At 32.5% G+C, this 20,839-nt stretch overlaps 3 protein-coding genes across 3 annotated transcripts; all 3 read right to left on the bottom strand.

The window, feature by feature from the left end:
* Positions 1-5,680: 5,680 nt before the first annotated feature.
* Positions 5,681-8,633, bottom strand: LOC17880909 (terpenoid synthase 9). The gene is made up of 8 exons (XM_006285630.2): positions 8,603-8,633; positions 8,090-8,400; positions 7,741-8,017; positions 7,265-7,643; positions 6,944-7,165; positions 6,717-6,858; positions 6,224-6,472; positions 5,681-6,132 (listed from the first exon to the last, which is right to left on the bottom strand). Exons 2-8 carry the CDS (start codon positions 8,360-8,362, stop codon positions 5,839-5,841), a joined length of 1,836 nt encoding a protein of 611 aa, XP_006285692.2. The 5' UTR covers positions 8,363-8,400; positions 8,603-8,633; the 3' UTR covers positions 5,681-5,838.
* A 3,960-nt stretch (positions 8,634-12,593) lies between these two features.
* LOC17877698 (putative terpenoid synthase 7) lies at positions 12,594-15,350 on the bottom strand. Its single transcript, XM_006286056.2, has 7 exons — positions 15,246-15,350; positions 14,710-14,995; positions 14,217-14,589; positions 13,893-14,114; positions 13,671-13,812; positions 13,074-13,322; positions 12,594-12,932 (listed from the first exon to the last, which is right to left on the bottom strand). Exons 1-7 carry the CDS (start codon positions 15,348-15,350, stop codon positions 12,636-12,638), a joined length of 1,674 nt encoding a protein of 557 aa, XP_006286118.1. The 3' UTR covers positions 12,594-12,635.
* Positions 15,351-17,743: 2,393 nt separating this feature from the next.
* On the bottom strand, positions 17,744-19,811 carry LOC17880761 (putative cytochrome P450 71A28). Its single transcript, XM_006286164.2, has 4 exons — positions 19,316-19,811; positions 18,722-19,219; positions 18,297-18,578; positions 17,744-18,189 (listed from the first exon to the last, which is right to left on the bottom strand). The coding sequence occupies exons 1-4, from the start codon at positions 19,691-19,693 to the stop codon at positions 17,812-17,814; spliced, it is 1,536 nt and encodes a 511-aa protein (XP_006286226.1). The 5' UTR covers positions 19,694-19,811; the 3' UTR covers positions 17,744-17,811.
* Positions 19,812-20,839: the final 1,028 nt, after the last annotated feature.

Genomic DNA, 20,839 nt, shown 5'->3' with positions numbered 1-20,839 from the left:
CTTTTTTGTCCATGCTTCAAATGTGAGAATGGCAAACCTTTATTGCCGGAAGATACTGTCTCGAGACATTTATATAATAGGGGATTTATGCCTAATTATTGGGTTTGGATTTCTCATGGAGAAGATTATAATATTTTAAACAGTCATTCTGTTGAAGATTCTTTTGGATCTGAGTCTCACACTGAACCAGTGAATCCTTATGTGGCAATGATTTCTGATGCATTTGGTAGTACGGAGTCAGGATTTGATCAAAATATGGAAGAAGAACCTAATACTGAAGCAAAGAAGTTTTACGATTTTTTGGATGCTGCAAAACAACCGATTTATAATGGTTGTAAAGAAGGTCTTTCACAACTCTCTTTAGCAGTTCGACTCATGAATTTGAAGACAGATTATAATCTACCACATAATTGTATGGATGCGATTTGTCAGATGATGAAAGAATACTTGCCTGAAGATAATAAAGCAATGGAATCTTACTACGATTTAAAGAAGCTTATGCGGTCTTTGGGTATGCCGTATCAGAAAATTGATGTTTGTCAAGATAATTGCATGTTATTCTGGAAAGATGCTGCAAACGAAGAGAATTGTCGGTTTTGTAATAAAGATAGATTCCGTCCTACTCAAAGGCCTGTGCAAAAAAAAATAGCATATCGTCAGATGTTTTATTTGCCAATTTCTGCTAGATTAAAGAGATTGTATCAGTCTGAGGCTACCGCAAAATATATGAGATGGCATTCAGAACATTTGATGACTGGTGGAGAAATGTGTCATCCTTCTGACGGAGAATCATGGAAACATTTTCAAAAAGTATACCCTGACTTTGCATCTGAACCAAGAAATGTTTACCTTGGGTTATGCACAGATGGTTTTAGTCCATTTGGTATGTGAGGACATAACTATTCATTATGGCCCGTAATCTTGACTCCGTATAATCTACCACCAGAGGTGTGCATGAAACAAGAATTGATGTTTTTAACAATTCTGGTTCCTGGTCCAAATCATCCTAAGAGAAGTCTCGATATTTTTCTCCAACCACTGATAGAGGAGCTCAAAGATTTGTGGTATAACGGTGTTCAGGCATATGATATTTATGCAAAGCAGAACTTTCTCTTACGAGCTGTACTTATGTGGACAATAAGTGACTTTCCTGCTTATGCTATGCTTTCTGGGTGGACTACTCATGGTCGGTTGGCATGTCCTTATTGTTTGGACAAGACAAATGCATTTCAGTTAAAGAATGGTAGAAAAACAAGTTGGTTTGATTGTCATCGTTGTTTTCTTCCAACTGATCATAGCTATCGACGGAACAAAAAAAATTTCAGAAAAGGAAGAATTGTAAATGATACTCCTCCTAGATTGCGTACAGGTGAAGAGCTCTTAAAAGAAGTTGAATGTTTTCCGAAAACAGTTGTGTGTGGAGGGAACCATGGGAAATTACAAGGATACGGCGAAACTCACAACTGGCATAAGCAGAGTATTTTATGGGAGTTACCTTATTCTTAATTCAACTAGGTGGAGAAAACTTGGGCTGATAATTTATACCCAAATTGGTTACGGTCACTTGCCCATGGTCCGATGATCAAAGTTACTAGTTGGCCTATGTATTTTTGCCGTGGATATATATTTCACACATACGACTATGGTAAAGACAAGAAAAATGCTAACTATGGAGTTTGTGTAAAAGGTACATCATCTTCTGGTTTAGGTGACGAGCATGATTATTATGGAGTATTGAGAGAGATTTTAGAGCTTCAATATCCTGGAAAAGATCATCTTACATTAGTGGTTTTCAAATGTGATTGGTATGATTCAACCATCGGAAAAGGTATAAGAGTTAACAAGTCAGGGATTATTGATGTGAATGCTTCTAAGGCTTATGGAAAATATGACCCTTTTGTATTGGCTTCACAAGCAGATCAAGTATGTTATATACCATATCCACGGGTGACTCAAAAAAAAGATCAACAATGGAAAGCAGCAATCGTTATACAACCTAGGGGAAAAGTGATAGTCAGTGAAAATTTGGATTTCACTGCAATTCAACATGAAAGCAGTTTACGGGTTGTTGATGTGGATCCATTACAAGTAGAGACATTAATAGATCTAGAAGGACAAGTAGAAGATCTAGATGATCTAGTAGAACTGGATTTGGGATCAGATGCTGAAGATGAAAACTCTGATCAAGAGCTAAGTGATGAAGAGTGAATATTATTTTATCACAATTTGTTAGTCTTTCTCTTCATATTATTTTTATGAAAGATGCAACCTTCGTGTTATTTCTTTAGTTAAACTTACAATTACAAGCAGTTTTGGATATCGTATATTTTTTTTTATGTTTAGCTATATTTTCTTTTTAGTACTAATTAAAATTTTTAGCGCTTAAAATTTTCCCAAATATTTAGTAGCTTTTGGAGTTTTCCCTCTTAAACTTATTATACCTTAAAACTTGTCCAGTATATAAAGAATATACGCAGTCCTTAGTATAACCCTAAATCTCTATTACTTTTTCTCCAGCCGCTTTGTTCTTTTTGCTCTGATCGATCACTCTTGCAAGGTAAGAGATTTATATTATACATCAAATCAATTATTTATATTATGTTTTCTGTAGTGCCATGTTCCACCGCTTAATTGTTTCACGATTCTTCTTCACCCAAACACTTTTTTAATGATTTGCTTTTGACTATTTTAATTGATGTATATATATATATATTTGCTGTTTGACTATTGTAATCGTAGATGCTTTTGGAGTTGATGTTTTTTCACTATTTTAATAGATGTGTATATATAATCCTATGTATAATTTTCTGTTTGACTATTCTAATGGAGCTATATAGTAGTATATCTTTATTGAGAACATTTGCGGGCTCATATGATACTAGTACATGTGAAAATTAATATAGAAAAGTTAGGATCTTTTTCTTATCTAAACTTTATTTCTGTTGTGTTATAGATGACTCGTCCTCCAATTGTAAGTGGACGTTCGTTTGGAACAGCACCTTCTCAGTCAGGTGGTTCTCAATATGCCAGCTTGCCTCGACCCTCAAACTCACCAGCTGCAAACGTTGAACCAAATGGAGAAAGAGAACAAATTCCACCAATGATACGTGATATTCGAGTGCTCCATCCGTCAAGAAGGAATGGAGCTAAATGGTATTGTTTTCTTTTAAAAATACATACTTAATGTAAAAATATGAATATAACTCTTTAATCACATATGTGACAGGTTCAAAAATAACACTGAAGTATCAACACATGTGAGAAAGATCATTGAAGGATGTTTTAAAGGACCATGGTACAGCTAGAGAAAAGTGCCTGGTTTTTACAGAGATACATGGTTTTCAACATTTAAGGTTTGCTTTAGTTATAAGCTTGAATAATACTTTTATTATTTTGTTTATTCATATTTGCTATATTTCTATTGTAGACAAGGTATGAGTGGAATGCCTCAATTGAGCACTTAGTTAAAGCCAACTTTGATCATCTTGCCGCTACTCGGCTTAAAGGAATGGTTAGCCTTGCAAAGTCCAAAGGAGAAAAGCCTGATTGGATTCTCTTTGAACATTGGAAAATTATGTCAGATTATTGGATGACACCGGAAGCCAAAGAAAAAAGTCAGAAAGCTCGTACTTCTCGGCTATTTAGTCGTGATGGTTTAGGTGCTCATCGACACAGAGCAGGTTCACGTTCTTATGCTAAAGTGCAAGATGATTTGGTAATGGTTATGTTTATTATTACTTCTTAAATTTCAGCAACATTTATGTTTTTATTGTTAAAGATTAGTAATATTTCTTACGTTGACTAATGTTTTTCTTATAGATTGCCAACAATGAAGACTCTTCTTTCATTGCTGTAATGAGAAAAACACATCAAAAATCTGACGGAACGTATGTTGATGAAAGAGCACGAGTCATTGCAGAAAAATTTGATGAACATGTGCAAGAACTCTTGTCACAGAGAGAGTCTTCAAATGGTGAGGCTTTGACAATCGATAGTTTAACCCAAGAGGAGAAAAACGAAATTTATGTTAAGGTAATTTTTTATATTAAATTACTCACAGTTACGTATTATATGTTGAGTTAACAATTTACGTTAGAAAATGTATATCATAGTTCATTACTTATTTTTTTAGATTGCTGGAATATCAAAACAAGGTCGTGTATTTGGACTTGGATCACTACATCATGGAGTTTTTATGTCTTTGAATGGTTCATCAGTCAACACACAGCCTATTGAAGAAGAAGTCGGACCATTAACCCACCGAGTTGAAGAACTTGAAAATGAACTGAAAAAGAATCGTGATGAGAATTTACTACTGGAGCAACGACTTCGAACACTCGAAAACATCTACGTTTCTACAAGTTGATCTTGAGTTGCCACTTAATTAGATTTGGTTTGCTTTATTTTGTTTCTCAATAGTACTCTCGTTTTTATTTCTATTTCACAACATGCTATTTGATTTGGATTTATTTTATATGAGTTGCTGGATATTGGTTTGTTTAATTTGATTTCTGGATTAATAAAATTATTTTTATAATAAATATTTATTTCATGTATCATTGTGATAATAATTTAGTGAAACAATAATATAAATTAAGATAGAGGACAATTTTTTGGTCACTAATTGTAACGATTCTGATATTAATAGTTGGCAGTAAAGAGTAAAATATTTTTACTTAAAAACTGTAACAAAATGAAACCATTTTGAGACAATATGATAAGTAGAAATTTCTAACGTATAGGCAACGATATTTTTAGTTGGTATTTTTGACCAAGTAGCTACAATTATTTAGTATTCAATAGTGACGATGTGAGACTAAACTTTTGTCATAATGAACAACGGTTTGTAGACATGGTTTTAGTTAGTAATTGTGACCGGTAAGTTACATTTTACAAGTCACTAAGTGTGACGTTTAGAGACTATAGTAACGTAATAAATTGTGACGAACTGGATACGCTGTATAGGTCATCAACTATAACGTGTTTGGGACAATAATTTAAGTAAACAATTATTACGTTTTTGATACGTTTAATCGAGCGTTACAAATTATGACAAAATAGTAACTGAAATAGTTAGTCACAACTCGTGTGACGGTTTAGTTACCTATAAAAATTTGTGACGATTATATTGTAACTATTTATCAGTTGTCACATAATCGTACCAATATTTTTATTGTGACCAAAATTTTCTTATTGTGACGAAACATATCGTCCTAATATAATTATTTTCTTGTAGTGTATGTCTTATTCTGTTTCTCGTATTTTTAGCTTTGCTTCTGTTTTGCATGTTCTATGTGTCTTTGAATTATCACCTTCAATGGATGTACCTAAGTCCTTCACTCATTAATGTCTTTTGGCCTCATAAATATTCTAGTTGCTATAGTATACCACTCAAAATGGACAGTGAGAAACAATACCAATTTTGATCGCAAGAGATTTGAACCGGTTGGGTTTGAATAACAACATAGATTAGGAGTTTGAACCTCAAATCAGAAACGCAAAGTAGGTTTAACTAAGTAAACAACCGTATATAGTCTAAATTAGTAATCAGATATGTTATGTGTGAGTCTAGGTGGAAGGACGACTAAATGAGGTTGAGGAATGACACCAATTTTGATTGCAAGGTATTTGAACTAATTACTAATTACGTGTGTTATATCATTTTACTAATTCAACGACATTTGTTAATTAACCAACATTTAATTATAACAACACACACAAAGCTTTGCGCTAATATAGAAGACAAGCTAGGAACCAAGCATATGAAGTTGTAAAGAGAAAACAAGAAAGTAAATGGCTCACTCATGAGTCAAACACGAACAACACCTCCAAAGTCTTTCAAACACAGATCTGATCGATGAATATTGATGTCATATACTCCTTGGTTTTTCCTTCGGGATGTGTGAATCCTTCATATCCATTGTAGGTGACTGTGATCATGCGTGAAAAATCAATGCATTCCTTAAGAACACTATGTGACACACAAGTGGTTGTCAAGAACTCCTCATTTATTTTCTTGTTTTCATTTGCAACCATTTTACGAAGCTCCTTAAAAGCTTCCTCTTCAGTAACTCCATATTGCTTCATATAACAATTGACCGAATTCGCGACATATCCTCTACTCATGTCATCCTAATCAACATATAATGCGTTAGTTGGTAAAGATAGAACAAGAACGTAGACACGCATGCATGCATACGCGTAATGTGACGAAATTATGTACCTCAAAACCAGCTATATCATTCATAAGACGACCTTTAGTACATAGAGACATGACGAGTTTTGGTCTTGATTTTAGCCACTCACAAGCTTCCTTCGTACCCATCTTTCCCATAGACATTATAATACCTGCCACAGTCGCACATGACACGACCTCCATCTCTCCAACTTCCATGTACCTCTCAAAGCTAGGTACGTGAGCCACATGTGCCCATTTTGCGAACTCAACGTTGGCTTCCGCAACCACCTTGAACTGTGCACGCTCAAAAGTATTGATCCGTTACGGCTTACAAAATGTTGAATTTTAAAAAAAAAAAATTTTGAAATAATGAAATAGCCATGGCATTTATCTAACCATGCGAGTTCATTCAAAAATAATTTCAAAGAATCAAAGCCATAGAAAATATATATTACCCTTCATTATATACAGTTATACAGTATACATAATAATGTCCACGTCTTAACCATAATTAAAGAACAATAGTTTGGTTGGTTACCTCTTCAATTGTGGTATCCACACTGTAAGATCTTCCTTCTGGCCTAAGTTCTTTTTCAAAATCTTCGAAAGTATCCAATATAACATTCAATACGGATTTCAAATATTCAGGTTGGTTATCCATGGTATGATCGGGAGCCCACCTGCGGATCATTATCATGATTACCATCATTATCATACAAACACGACCGATCATGCATGATCATTATATATCTGGAACTTTGATACCTTTCCAAGCTCTTCCCGAGGCTTTCAGCCTCGGGAAGAGTTGCATATCTGTCGAATGTGTCATCTAAAATCCCTTGAAGGACGAAGCTCCGAGCCAACATAATCCTTGCCTGTGAGAATTGTGGTTCAAAGAACACCGATAGCACAAAGAAATAATTTTCGACGCATCTCTCCTTGAAGTAAGGTGGAAACTTAGATACAAAATCTAGCTCCTTGTACCATCTTGCATCCATATATAGATACAAATTAATATGTGGTTAGAATAACTTCTTTAACGAAGTCAAGCTACATAAATGCTAGTAAAAGGAGGAGATTACATACTTTGTAAGTATTTTGAGATCCTGAAGGTATATGAGCTGTAGAAACTTGAAACTGAGCTGAGCGAACTTGAGTAGCATCTCGTCATGGTCTTTTTCTTGTTTATAGAATGGGATGAAATCCACTGGGGCTAATACCTCAAAGTTCCAATGCTGAGATAGACTTAGAGCATTTCGTACACGCACTAAGAGATGAGGTGGACACGTTCCACTTGCAACTAATGACTCCAAGTGGCTAGATGTAAAGATCAATGCTTCGTCCAATATATAATCTTTTGTTGTCGCCAGATGTGAAGCTTCATACAAGCTCAACATACCCTTGGTATCTTCGATAAGAGACTCTTTAAAATTTCCATTACTCCCTTTAAATCTTGTGAAGACATCTGTTGACCAAAATGGATCAAGTTGTTATACAAAATAACTAGAGTTAAAACGTCAATGATGATTAAAACGCCTAGGTAGAGTAAGAGACTCTTGTACCTGAAGATATGTAGTGACCAAATCTTCTGAAAACCCAGAAGATGGTCGAAACAATGTACAAATCTTCTTCACCGGCCATCATCTTTTCTATCTCTTTGAAACCCTCATTTAGAGTCTCATAGATCTCTTCCTCGAAGTGATGTGCAATGCCTAGGCTCACAAACAAATATATTATAAGGATTCTCTTCTTTGTAGAGTCACTGCTTTGGGAAGACATGAATATGTTCTTCACTTTCGGCTTTAGTGCATCGATCTCTTTATTAAGCGCATCCATTTCCTAAAAGTAATACATTCAATAATCTTATCTACATATAATCACTCACACACACATAAGTATATATGGACTTACCGAGACATCGAGGGGAATGGAGTGGAAGTAGTGAGTCCATTCAGAAGGTGGTATTTTCTTGAACTTGCGACTACTTTCTTGATCCACACTGGTCAGAGTATTAGAGGCCTTCAAAGAAATAGGCTTTTTAGGCTTACCGGGAAATGACGTCAGAGGAAAGCCATAGAGTTTTCTTAACGGAAATAAATTGGTCGTAGAACCAAGAGAAAAGTGAGATCCAAGCTTTGGCCTAAAAACTGATTTTGCTTCCATGTTGAACTTCACTACATGCATATGGATATGGAATCAACTAGATATATAAGCTGGCAAATCTGAAATCAAAAATCAAACCAACATTATATACAAAATAAAATTAAAAAAATAGTTATTAGTTATTTACAAAATAGGCAAATGTTTTTTTTTTTTACGGAAATCGCTATTAAATTTAAAAAATAGTTTTTAGTTTTTTTTTTTTTTTGAATATATACCAAATCCTAAGTAACCTGTACATCTGTTTTTTGGTGAAATTTAAACCTGTATATCTCTTATCTCACTAAACGTTGATTCCTCCAACCTCGAGTTCAATTTTCAGCCTAGCTCATTTAGAAACATTTGTCGCAAATTTCACTTTGTACTCGTGAGGCTCACTTTTTTTTTTTTTTTTTCCTGTTTTTTCTTTTTTAAATTCTCCAGCTATTAAATTAAATCAGTAAAGTTACGCACAACTGTCCAACCATGCAAGTCGTGGACGTCAGGAAAATTATTTCGATAAATAAAAAAATAATTATGAATGTGTCAGTTTTGTGATGGCATCGATGGTTTTTGTTATTTTGTCTAAATTTTTAAATATTTTACAATTTTCAAAACTACAAAACACAGTTAAACAGGTGGTTTGATCCGTGATATTTAGGTTTAATCAATTTTATTTATTTATAAAGTTTAATATTTGTGATAAAATATGTATTTTGGCATAACAAATCGATTTTGAAGTGTTCAAAATGATAAACAAAAATTGCATATTTTGAGATTTTTGCTTAAAAATGGTATTTTTGTAAGCATCCCATTAAATAAAACACAATCTCAATATTTGAGGAATATATTCAAGGAAGACTTTCAAAAATACATTTTTCAAATACCACTTTCAATATCATTTTTAATATTTATAAAAAAAAGTATACTCCCAGTAGTAGATATGATCTACAAGTACCTTATAAACCATATAAAACTTTATAATTTTTGATATTTAAACATGGAATTTTGAAAACGGTTAGATAAAAGATGTATATTTGAAAATGGTTAGATAAAAGATGTATATTTGAAAAGAGGTATTTCTATAAAAAAAAATTATATATTCAAAGTAAAATTTCAAGTGATTTGTGAAAAGTTTATAAATCCTATGTTATTTAGTCACAATATATATGGTTCGTCCAAATATCCACCAATGAATTAAAAGAAACGATATCTGATAATCTGAATATTTTGGTTTTTTTTCCCATTCCTTTGGGTAAAATTTTTAAAATATAATTCCCGAGATCATCCAAGTACGTAAAAGGAAACGCCAGACCTTTTGAACGTGAAAGCTGTAAGAGTTTTACATGCAAAAAGACAGGACAATGAACATAGTCAAATATTGATACCACGTTCAATCAGATAGAATCATATCTGAAAGAGTTTGACAATATGTTTTTTTTTTTTTTATTATGGATGGAGTAATTAACGTTCTCTTATATTATAGACAAGATTGTTGAAGAACGAATAATGTTCAGAAGCGGGTGAGTATAAAATAATTGATTGTGCATGGGGACATGCCAACAGATGTATATATGTTTAGAATACATATTTTGTAATCAGTAAAACTAAAAATATACAATGCGTTGTGATCAGAGTGCGTACTGCGTAGTGTAGTGCTATATTTTTATGGGAAAAATGTCGAAAAAAACCCGAACTTTCAAATTTAGGACGAAAAAAGCATAAACTTTTGAAATGTCAATTAAATCATAAAGTTTGGTTTGACTTTTTAATAAAATGCTCAAGTTTCGTTGACTGAGCCATTTTGAGCACGACGTTAACTTTCCGTTAAAAAGAATAATAACGCAGTTACTCATGACCATTGGGCCGCATTAACTTTTTAGCATCACACCACACAACTAATTTATATATAAATAGGAAATGAATTACAATAACAAAATATTAAATCATATATATAAAAGTAAGGTTTCACTCTCTCTTTATAATAATATTTATTTTTGACTAAACCAAAAAACACATTTAATCATATACATTAATTCATACTTTAAATCCACATTTTACTACTAAAATGTAACGAAGTTAACTAAACAAATTCAAGTGTAACTCATAAATTTAAAAATTCAAAATGAGTTAACTTAAATTATTTAAATAAAATCTAATTTAACTTACAGTTTTAACTAAATCCATAATTCTATTTTATTTTAAAGAACATATATGATTTGAATTTCAAAACCCATTAACACATTAAAATATTATCTTAAAAATAATTGAAACTCGTAAATTTTTAAATTTGAAAGGAGGTTGATTGAGTTTAAAAATGAAGTTTCAATTAAAACTTGGATTCTTATTTAATTTAGAGATCATATATATATATATATATATATATGTATAATTTTTTAAAAATTGTTCCTTTTAATAAATATATATCTAACGTGTATATATATAGAGCAGCTGTGTGTTTGGTACTAAAAGGTTATTGCGGGACAGTGGTTGATTGTAGGTTGCAACTACATATGGTCGTGAGTTTGATTCCCCACGAAGTCAGATTAGAATCTTAATTTTTTTAAACGACCACGTTTTAAAAGTTACTAAATGGTGTCGTTTTGGTTCTAACAGAAAGTTAACTGCGTTATTATTTTTTTTAACGGAAAGTTAACGTCGTGCTCAAAATGACCCAGTCAACGAAACTTGAACATTTTATCGAAAAGTCAAACCAAACTTTATGATTTAATTGACATTTCGAAAGTTCATGCTTTTTTTGTCCTAAATTTGAAAGTTCGGGCTTTTTTGACATTTTCCCATATTTTTATTTGATAATTTTTCTTCGGTATTTGAGTTCAATTTGATTCCAATTACAGTATCCCAGTTTTGGTAGGTGAGAATGAGTTTTGGCATATAATTAATTATGAATATAACATAATTTGATTTCCGCTAAAAACAAAGTTATACCAATTTTGCCAGGTGAGATTGAGTTTTGAACCATAGTTAATTATCAATATAATATAATTTCATTCCTGTTAAAACCAAAGTTATGTCAATTTTGGTAGGTGAGACTGACTTTGACTTCAGATTAGATAAAAAGATTTTAGACTTAAGTAGTTAAATAAGAGTATCCCATGTTTAAAGACCTAAAAATAATAATTAAGAGTCCAAGAGAAAAGCATTTTACCTAGAGTAACACGAAATATGCGAGCTAAATCTATATATATAAAGTTAACTTTTTCTCTTTTCTCTTTAAGCCACCTCATCATCCTAATTATCATCAACATCATTTTATTATTTAATTTTAATAATTTATTTATATCATTTTATTCTTTAATCTAAATATTTATACACATGTAAACAAGTTTTTCAAAAAGAAATATGAAAAGTCCTTTCAAACATCATTCACATCATTTTACTCTTTAATTTTAATAATTTATTTATATCATTTTATCATTTAAGTTAAAGATTTATACACATGTAAACAAGTTTTTTCAAAAACAAAAAAATGAAAAGTCCTTTCAGATAATAGTTATAATAAAATAAATATGTTAAATTAGTATAAAGTAGATTATACTAATATGTATGTTAAATAACAATAACAAATAACAAATATATTAAAAAATAACAAATAAAAATAACAAACAAAAACATAACAAACCAAAATAAATAGATAATAAACAAGAGATCGCCAAATCAATAAATAAAAAATACAACAATTCGCGCAAAATCCACAAATCATTCTCAAATTTTGGACCTTGCCAATAATTTTTCAAGTTATGTTAAGGTTCATTACTTTATTATAATATCTATTTATAAAGTAATAATCAATTTTTTGATTAATAGGGCTAAATACAAAAACAAAATACAAAACAAGGATATTTATGCTATACAGATAGATATACCACTAAATTGATGTCATTCGAAGCCAACTCAAACGAGAACACAACCAATTTTAGACATAAGAAGTAGAAAAAAAAAACTAAAAAGTAAAATGAAAACACTTGCATAAATAAATAAGCGGATTCACCAGAATAATTTAGCCTACGAGAATTAAAGGCTTTTGAAATGTAAGGTTCTATCAGCTACTATTTGACCTAAATCAAAGTTAAACAAATAACAATAAACATTTCATATACTAAGTTAATACAATGACAACAGTAAAAACATAAAAATAAAAAAAAATCAAAAAAAAATCAAAATATAAATTTTAAAATATAAAAAAAATTTATAAACCTCACGCGCGTAGCGCGGGTCAATAACTAGTTAGTATATAAACCACATCTGATAACAAACCAAGATTCAGAATTGTAAGAATATAACAAATCAAAAGGCTTTAAAGAGGAATCTGATCAATATTGTAAAGAGAAACAATATATTCTTTAATTTTGCCTTCGGGATGAGTTAGTCCTTCACCGTAGCCGTAGGCAACGTTGGTCATGCGTGCACAATTGATGGCTTCCTTGAGAACTCGTCTTGGCACATTTTTTGTCATCAACAGCTCTTCATTCACTATTTTGTCGTTGTCCACACGCATCTCGTGAAGTGCCCTAAAAGCTTCGTTTTTAGTAACTCCATATTGCTTCATGTAGCAGTTGATCCCAGTAGTTACGTATCCTCTACTCATGTCATCCTAATCAAATCCCACATAAGTTTGTAATTACATAATAACTTATTTATGAATATCCAAAGGAAAGACAAGGTATTTGGAGAGCTATCTCTATTGGGTAATTCAAGGTGGGTTGTATAGTCTTGTAGACTAATTTATTCGTACCTCGAAACCGGCCATGTCATTCATCAGACGCCCGTTTATAGATAATGATTGGATGAGTTTTGGTCTAGATTTGAGCCACTCATAAGCTTTCTCCGTAGCTATATGTCCCATACCCATCAAAGTCCCTGCCATAGTCGCATACATCGTGATCTCGACCTCACCAACCTCCATGTAATCCTCAAAGCTAGGCACATGAGCGTCATGCGCCCATTTGGCAAGATCAAGGTTGGATTTCACTAGTCTTTTGAACTGCATGCAAATATCTTTCACAGGTTAACTTGATATATCACATGCATGCACAAAAGTATAAAACATGTTGCAACAACTGTATATATTACGAATATTTTACTAAAACAAACAATTATAATAAGAATCTTCGAAGATTATAAGAGTTAGCCAAATGAATTATTATTTTGATTGTTTTTTGAAATAAGACATTTAACATTGAAAAGAAATGGAAAAGTAGAAAGTAGATAACAACTACCCACCCAACTATATATGCATGATTTTTTTTTTCATACAACAACGATTTTACATACCCATACGTTACAATAATGTTATTATATGTCATTACTAAAAGGAGTATAGATTGGTTACCTCGTCTAGAGTGCCTTTCAAGCTGTAAGATCTTCCTTCAGATCCCACTTCGCTTTCAAATTCTTTGAATACATCCAATATAAACTCAAACACGAATTTCAAATAAGTTGGTTGTCTATCCATATCTTTATCAGGAGCCCACCTTGTACATCATCAATATCATTTTCAAGATTATCAGAATTACTAATACTAATATGATGGTTTGTGTAGTAGTAGTAGTACCTTGCTAGGCTATTTGCGAGGATTTCAGCTTCATGAATGGAGGCATATCTATCGAATGTGTCGTCGATGATGGTTTCGGCTGTGTAGAACTTTGTCAACATAATCCTAGCACGTGAGAACTGTGGCTCAAAGTACATCGATATCACAAAAAAATGTAACTCCACAATTCTATCTCTGAAGTAAGGTGGCAACTTAGATGCAAACTCCAGCTCCTTATACCATCTTGCATCAAAACAAATTAAACACACATACTGATATAAGGTAGGTATGAGTGAAAAAAAAATTATAATATATAGAAGTACAAGTATTGAGGAGATTACACACTTTGTAACCATTTTGAGCTCCTTAATGTATATAAGTTGTAAAAACTTGAAATTGAGCTTGGCAAACTTGAGTATTGTCTCATCATGGTCTTCTTCGTGTTTGTAGAATGATATATATTCCAGCGCGACTAATATCTCCATGTTCCAGTGTTGAGATAGACCAAGAGCATTATGTATAAGCCTTGAGAGATGAGGGCTTTCTCGTCCTGCCAACGACTCCAGATGTCTCGTTGTGAAACTCAGTGCTTCGTCTAGTATACAATCTTTTGTCGTCCTCAAATGAGAGGCTTCGTATAAGCTCAACATGCCCTTAGCATCCTTGGTTAATGAGTCCATGAACTCTCCGTCCTCCCCTTTGAACCTTTTGAACACATCTATGTATATCAAAGATTGTTGTATCTTGTAATTAATACCTTCGGATCAAAGTAAGAAATGAACAAGCTAACTGATATCATGATATGTATCTAACTATTGATATACACACCGCTTCTTACCTGACGACATGTTGTGTCCATACGTTCTGAAAACCCAAAATGAGATGGAGATTGTGTAAAGGTCATGTTCATCCACGATCATATCATCTATCTTTTCAAAGGCATGTGTCAAGATCTCTTCGATCTCATTCTCAAAATGATATGCAACACCAAGACTGGTCATCAAATAAATCAAAAGAGTTTTCCTCTTAGCGGAGTCATGGCCGTTGGCTTGGGAATGGGAAATGAGAATGTCTTTAACTTTGGGCTTGATTGCTTCGAGTTCACTTGCAATGACATCCAGTTCCTAGAAGAAGTTATGGAACAGGACATGAGCTTTCACATAACACTTTTTTTTCAATAACAAACGAGAATTGAATATGAGGTAGTGACACAATAATAACACTAGTACAAACTACTAGCCAACAATCTTCATTAAGCCAATTTATAATTTATTTGTCTTTTTGGTTTTGGTGGCCCAATTAATTTTGTTTTGTATGTGTCTAAGTGTTCTATACATCATCAGTATAAATAGTGCTAACAGAAAATAGACTCACCAATTCATCGACCGGAACATAGAGGAAGTGATCAGCCCACTGTGAGGGTTGCAACTTTCTAAACGTGCGGTCGCCTTCATGATCCAGAACAGTTTGAGAATCCATGTTTTGGAAGAGAGGGATAGGGAAAAGTGATGAAGGGGAAGAGAGCAAAATAATGTTATATTTATAGATTGATGGCAATCAAATATTGAGTACAATCAAAACAATATGATATACATATGTATGGCGTATGGGGCTTTTGCAATATTTGCAACTAGGCGCTGCAATAATAATAAGCAAAATCTTAGAGGCAAATGGTTATCAAGAGAACTTTTTGAACTTATTGAACCAAGTGGTGGTTCCCTCTCATTTCACCCGCACCATACGACGATTTTGTGAAAGCCTTCCTGTTTATAATATTATAAATCATACTTTGTCTGCTAATTAAATATTGACTCAAAATATACATGCGTACGTAAATATTGAATTGTAAGTAAAGAGTGATTTTGGAGCCATACTTATACTATGCATAAATTTGTATTTTCCTTACTTCAGTACTCTTTGTTGTTCTTGGTCTACTATATTGAAGTTGTTAATTTAGTATAATCATATGTTTCGTATTGTTTGTTATTTTCAGGTTATCATTGTTTATCAAATACATTGAAAGTAATTGCTATTTTGCAAAATCGGATTTTTCAAAGATTTTTTTTTTTTCATATATAGAAAGTAGGGTTAGTATTATATAACAATCAATAGATGTGAAATAGTCAGATCAATCATCCAGTTTATGAGCTTATTGATTAGTTAGATACCCGAAAATGTTGGGATATATGGCTCTGAGGCACAAACTGTTCCACGCAAAGATAACTTTAATCTCCCATGCAAAGCCATAACTCACAACTCACAAGTAGTAAATGATGGTGGTCATATGTACACTATAGGCATCATCATTGCGCGCGACAACTTTTTTGAAAGACTAACCCTGTTATGATCTTATCTTTGCCAAATCGAAATCATGCTCTGTCACACTTCATCATATAATTCCTAAACTCTCAATTTTTTCGATTTTTAATAATAATTTCCCTATAAAATTAGCCTGTAATGTTTTTAAAACGTAGAGTTGGAGTCGTACTAGGTAGTCTAAATTAAATATGCTAGAGAGAGATATTATAAGTTGAAGTCTGGAAACGATCGAGTCAAAAGATACATACATGCTTATCATGAGCTTCTCTTTATGTTTACTTTAAAGAGTTTGGAGATTTCATCTGGATTCGAATCTGTATAGTACGACAGATTATAAAGAGATGATCAAAATTCATAATACTATAGAAAAGCACACTTGCTTGACCACTCGTAGTATAATAAATTTTGATAAACCACTCAATCTTAAAAGGAAAAAAAAAAGTAAAAAGTAAAAAAATAAAAATCATAATTAGGTATTCTTTGACAAAAAATTAATAATAATAAGATTTTAGTTTTGTTTGTATCGATAGGGTACAATCCTATTGTTTGTATTATGTCATGTACCACGGTTCCTGCTTAAATAATATATGCTTTCTCGGCCTGAAAACTAAGTGGACAAACCAACAATTTATTTGTGTCAATAGAGAATCAAGTTTTGTCTACCTCATCATATATATCTTAAGATAATTCTAGTGCCTCTTCGTGTAACATGTGGTGTTCATTAAAATAAGTGAGATACCATTCCAAATTGACAACAACAAAATAATTAAAGTTTTATTTTAGTTTATATGTCGGTAAAATTTATTTCACATATATCTTGTAAATAATTTAAAATTTTATTTTTACTATATATTCATACACAATTTCAACATTAAGTTAATTTTTGACAAAAAATCAACTTTTTCCATTCAACGTATATTAAACTAATAAAATAAGTTAGAACATTGTAATTAATATTTGCATTAAAAATATAGAAATTCTAAAATGACGTTGAAAAAAAAAAGAATAGTAAATAATGGTATGAAAATAAGATTAGTAACTGATCTATTAAACACTATAAACCACTATAGCTAAATTATGTAGCTACATTTTTTGGGATAAAGATTTATGTACGTAGATAATTTGATCTCCCTTATATGTGATGAATATTATCGAACAATCACTTTTGATACATATCAAATATGATTGTTACTATATTCATAACGAAATAAATGAATAAGTATAACAAATTGATCGAAGTTAGTTTATGAATTAAATGAGGAAATGGAGTCTCCTGTTGAAATGATACGGAAACTTGTAGCTGCAAACATAATTATTTTGAAAAAATTACATAGTGACCACTCCCATTTTTCCACTTCAATAGAATAGTTGGCATTATTTTTTAAGTATACCAGTTTGATTAATTTCGAACGACCTTCACATGAAATCTAACTTAATTTTCTATATTGTGTCCAACGGTGTGAAGATATTTTTATGAATTGTCTTCTGATATTAATGCATTATTTGTCATCTTGTCATATGTCATCTTGAAATGATAGAATATGGCAGTATAATGAACCAAAACAACAATACATTTCACACAAAAGCGATGACAAAAACTCTGTTTTTTCTAACATGAGTTTTAGCCAGAGACATTGATTTTTGTTGTTGTTCCATAATTTGTGGATAAATTTGAAGTTGGAAAGGCAATCAAAGGGTACTTGCGGCAAACTTCAATGCCGGTTGTTTCAGCTAGATAGTACTCATCATCATCTCCAAGTGGTCTATTCTCGACTCTCCAGTTAAACCGGTGAACAAAGTTTGCCAAGGCCACCTCAATTAACGTTATTGCAAAATCTATGGCAGGACATAACCTTCTCCCCGATCCGAATGGAATGAACTTGAAGTCTTGTCCGCGAAAGTCCAGTGATAGATCCAAGTGCCTTTCTGGCTTAAAGTCTTCTGCATCTTGTCCCCATTCTTCGGTGTCTCGATGGATGGCCCAAGCGTTGATGAAGACCTGCCCAATTACGTACCAACACATATGATATATTCTTTTTTCTATATAGTTTACGTACTTATTATCAAACATGATCGTTTGGTTTCTTGGTTTAGATATTTAATTACCATTGTGCCAGCCGCAATATCATATCCCTTTAGTTTGATATCTTCACTAAGTTCTCTTGGAATTAACAATGGGCCTGGGGGATGTAGTCGGAGTACTTCTTTGATCACAGCTTTTAGGTATTTCATATCCTCAACTTCTTCTTCTGATACATATAACTTATGTCTCGAATACATTCGGATCTCTTCTTGGAGTTTTTTCATAGATTCTGGATGTCTTATGAGAAGTATCATTGCCCAGTCGATGGCCGTGAAAAATGTTGTTGTTCCTCCTAAGAAAATATCCTATAAAACAAGCAAAATATTTCATGCTTAGTAACATTAATATGTTAATTTTATTTTATCTCAAATGACTCTCTAGTTATATGTGTTAATTACTATAGATTTCGAATAAAAAGAGTATAAGGATGATGTTTTGTCGTAGTTACCAAAATGATGAGTCTGATGTCGCTTCTATCAAGCTCGAATCCATTAGTCTTCTCTCTTTGAATTTGTAACAATATATCAACAAAATCTAACGTCTCTTTATTCTCAACTTCATCTACATGTTCTTGCACCACTCGTTCTAGAAACTCCACAAACGTTTTGCTTACTTCCTCCATTTTACGGTCCAAACCGCGGAGTTTATCTATCCACGCCAAACCAGGGATATAATCTCCGACGGGGAAAGAGCCTAGAAGCTCCATGACTTTTCTCAATTGGTTTTCAAAATTGCTAGTGTTTTCCTCGCGGCTATATTTTCTTCCCATAGCAACTCTACATATCACATCGTTTGACATATTAAGGAGTAACCTGCTTAGATTTACCGGCAAAGAAGAAGAACTTGCTTTCTCAAGCTTCTCTATAACTATCTTTATCTCCTCTTCTCTTACTTTCTCAAAGGACTTGACCATTCGCTTACCGAGGAGATGGATAGTGCATAAACTCTTCATCCAATAAATAAAAAGATAAATTTATTCTTACAGATCAGGATAAGATATAATATACATAAGAATTTATAAAACTGTATAAAAAAGCGATACCTTCATCTGTCTCCAATATTCGCCGTAGGATGAAAAAGCAATATCTCGCCCACCGTTCATGATTATATCGACAGCTTTGGTTTTAGGACGGTTGGCAAACTTAAGATCGTGTGTTTTCAAGACGTCATGAGCTGCGTCAGCAGATGAGACTACGAGGGTAGGGACACGACCGAAGTGAAGGAGCATGAGCGGACCATAGCGGAGGCTGAGGGAACGAAAGGCGCGGTGAGGGTGGAGGCTGACCTGGTGGAGGTTTCCAATCACCGGAAGCCGCCATGGAGAGGGTGGTTGGTTAAGTTTGGTGGTGGTGGTGGTTCGTTTTAGGAAGAGAAACGCTAAGAAACTGGTGAAGCATAGAGAGATTGTTATCATGTACATCTCTTATTACAATAAGTGATTTGAGAATCCGACCTTCCTCAATACTTTGTATTTATAAGTTATTAAGTTAGTATATATATGGAATGATCAAAAGGCATGCAGTTCTGTAATAGTATTATTATGAAATTTTACTTCTCTCCTATATAGGTGGAAAAAAAAGGAGAGGGTTCAGGACATATGTATAAAAGACTTTTTGACGACTCCACAGTTCAATTTTTCAGAAGAGTCTATGGGCCTGAACAAGCCCAAGATCTAGAAGGTTGTTTTACACTAATTACATTAATTAGCGTAAGGTATTAATGATATAACAGATACTAGTATAAGTAGATATGTAGAACTATTATTACCAATTGTTTTGAAACATGAGGATACTATAAAATTCTGCCATGAGAACGTCTAGGCTATAGAGAGAGAATGCTAATTGCCCATAGCTCTTCAGTAGTTTCAGCTCTTCTATTTGGCATAACTCATCCTGGATTAAATCGACTATAGTGGGCTTCTGTCAAAAGGCCCAATTAAAAAAATATTCAAAAAAAAAAAATAAACTTCCAAATTATCAAATTAACATTTTCTACAAAACCAAGAAATATACACATAAAACCACCCGTTAATCTCAGTAAAATTCTATACACGTTGTTATAGTCGAGTAAAATTTTTAATGAAGAATTCTAAATGATCATATATATACCCAATTGTATATACCTAACATGTGGGTGTATTTGTGTATATATACGTGTGTGAATATGTGAAAAAATGATGAAAATGAATGATATATCATCATAGGATCTTTCATAATGGATGGTTGTCCATTGTTTTGTTCATCAAAGACAACAGATAGTGAAGGCAACCCATGTGCATGTATTCTGCCATCTACTCCTTATGACCTCCATTATATTTTCCCTATTGAAAAACCTTATAAGTTGTATTCTTATAAACCATAAATAAATACAGCCGTCATATACATGTATAAGGGCTCTTACTCACAAAACATATGTGAAAATACATTTAAATTAACCATAAAATAATGTACTCGCTATAAATCATATTAAATTAATTTTCAGAAATTATATAATGGGTACAGAACTATAAAATAATTGAAAATAATATATTTACCATCGTGAATTATTGAGGTTCATTATTTGTTCT

This window comes from Capsella rubella, unplaced genomic scaffold (assembly GCF_000375325.1).
Source record: "Capsella rubella cultivar Monte Gargano unplaced genomic scaffold, Caprub1_0 scaffold_7, whole genome shotgun sequence".
NCBI classification, from domain to species: Eukaryota; Viridiplantae; Streptophyta; class Magnoliopsida; order Brassicales; family Brassicaceae; genus Capsella; species Capsella rubella.
Note: the sequence above shows the minus strand (reverse complement) of the source record. Positions and strands in the feature narration are given on the sequence as shown.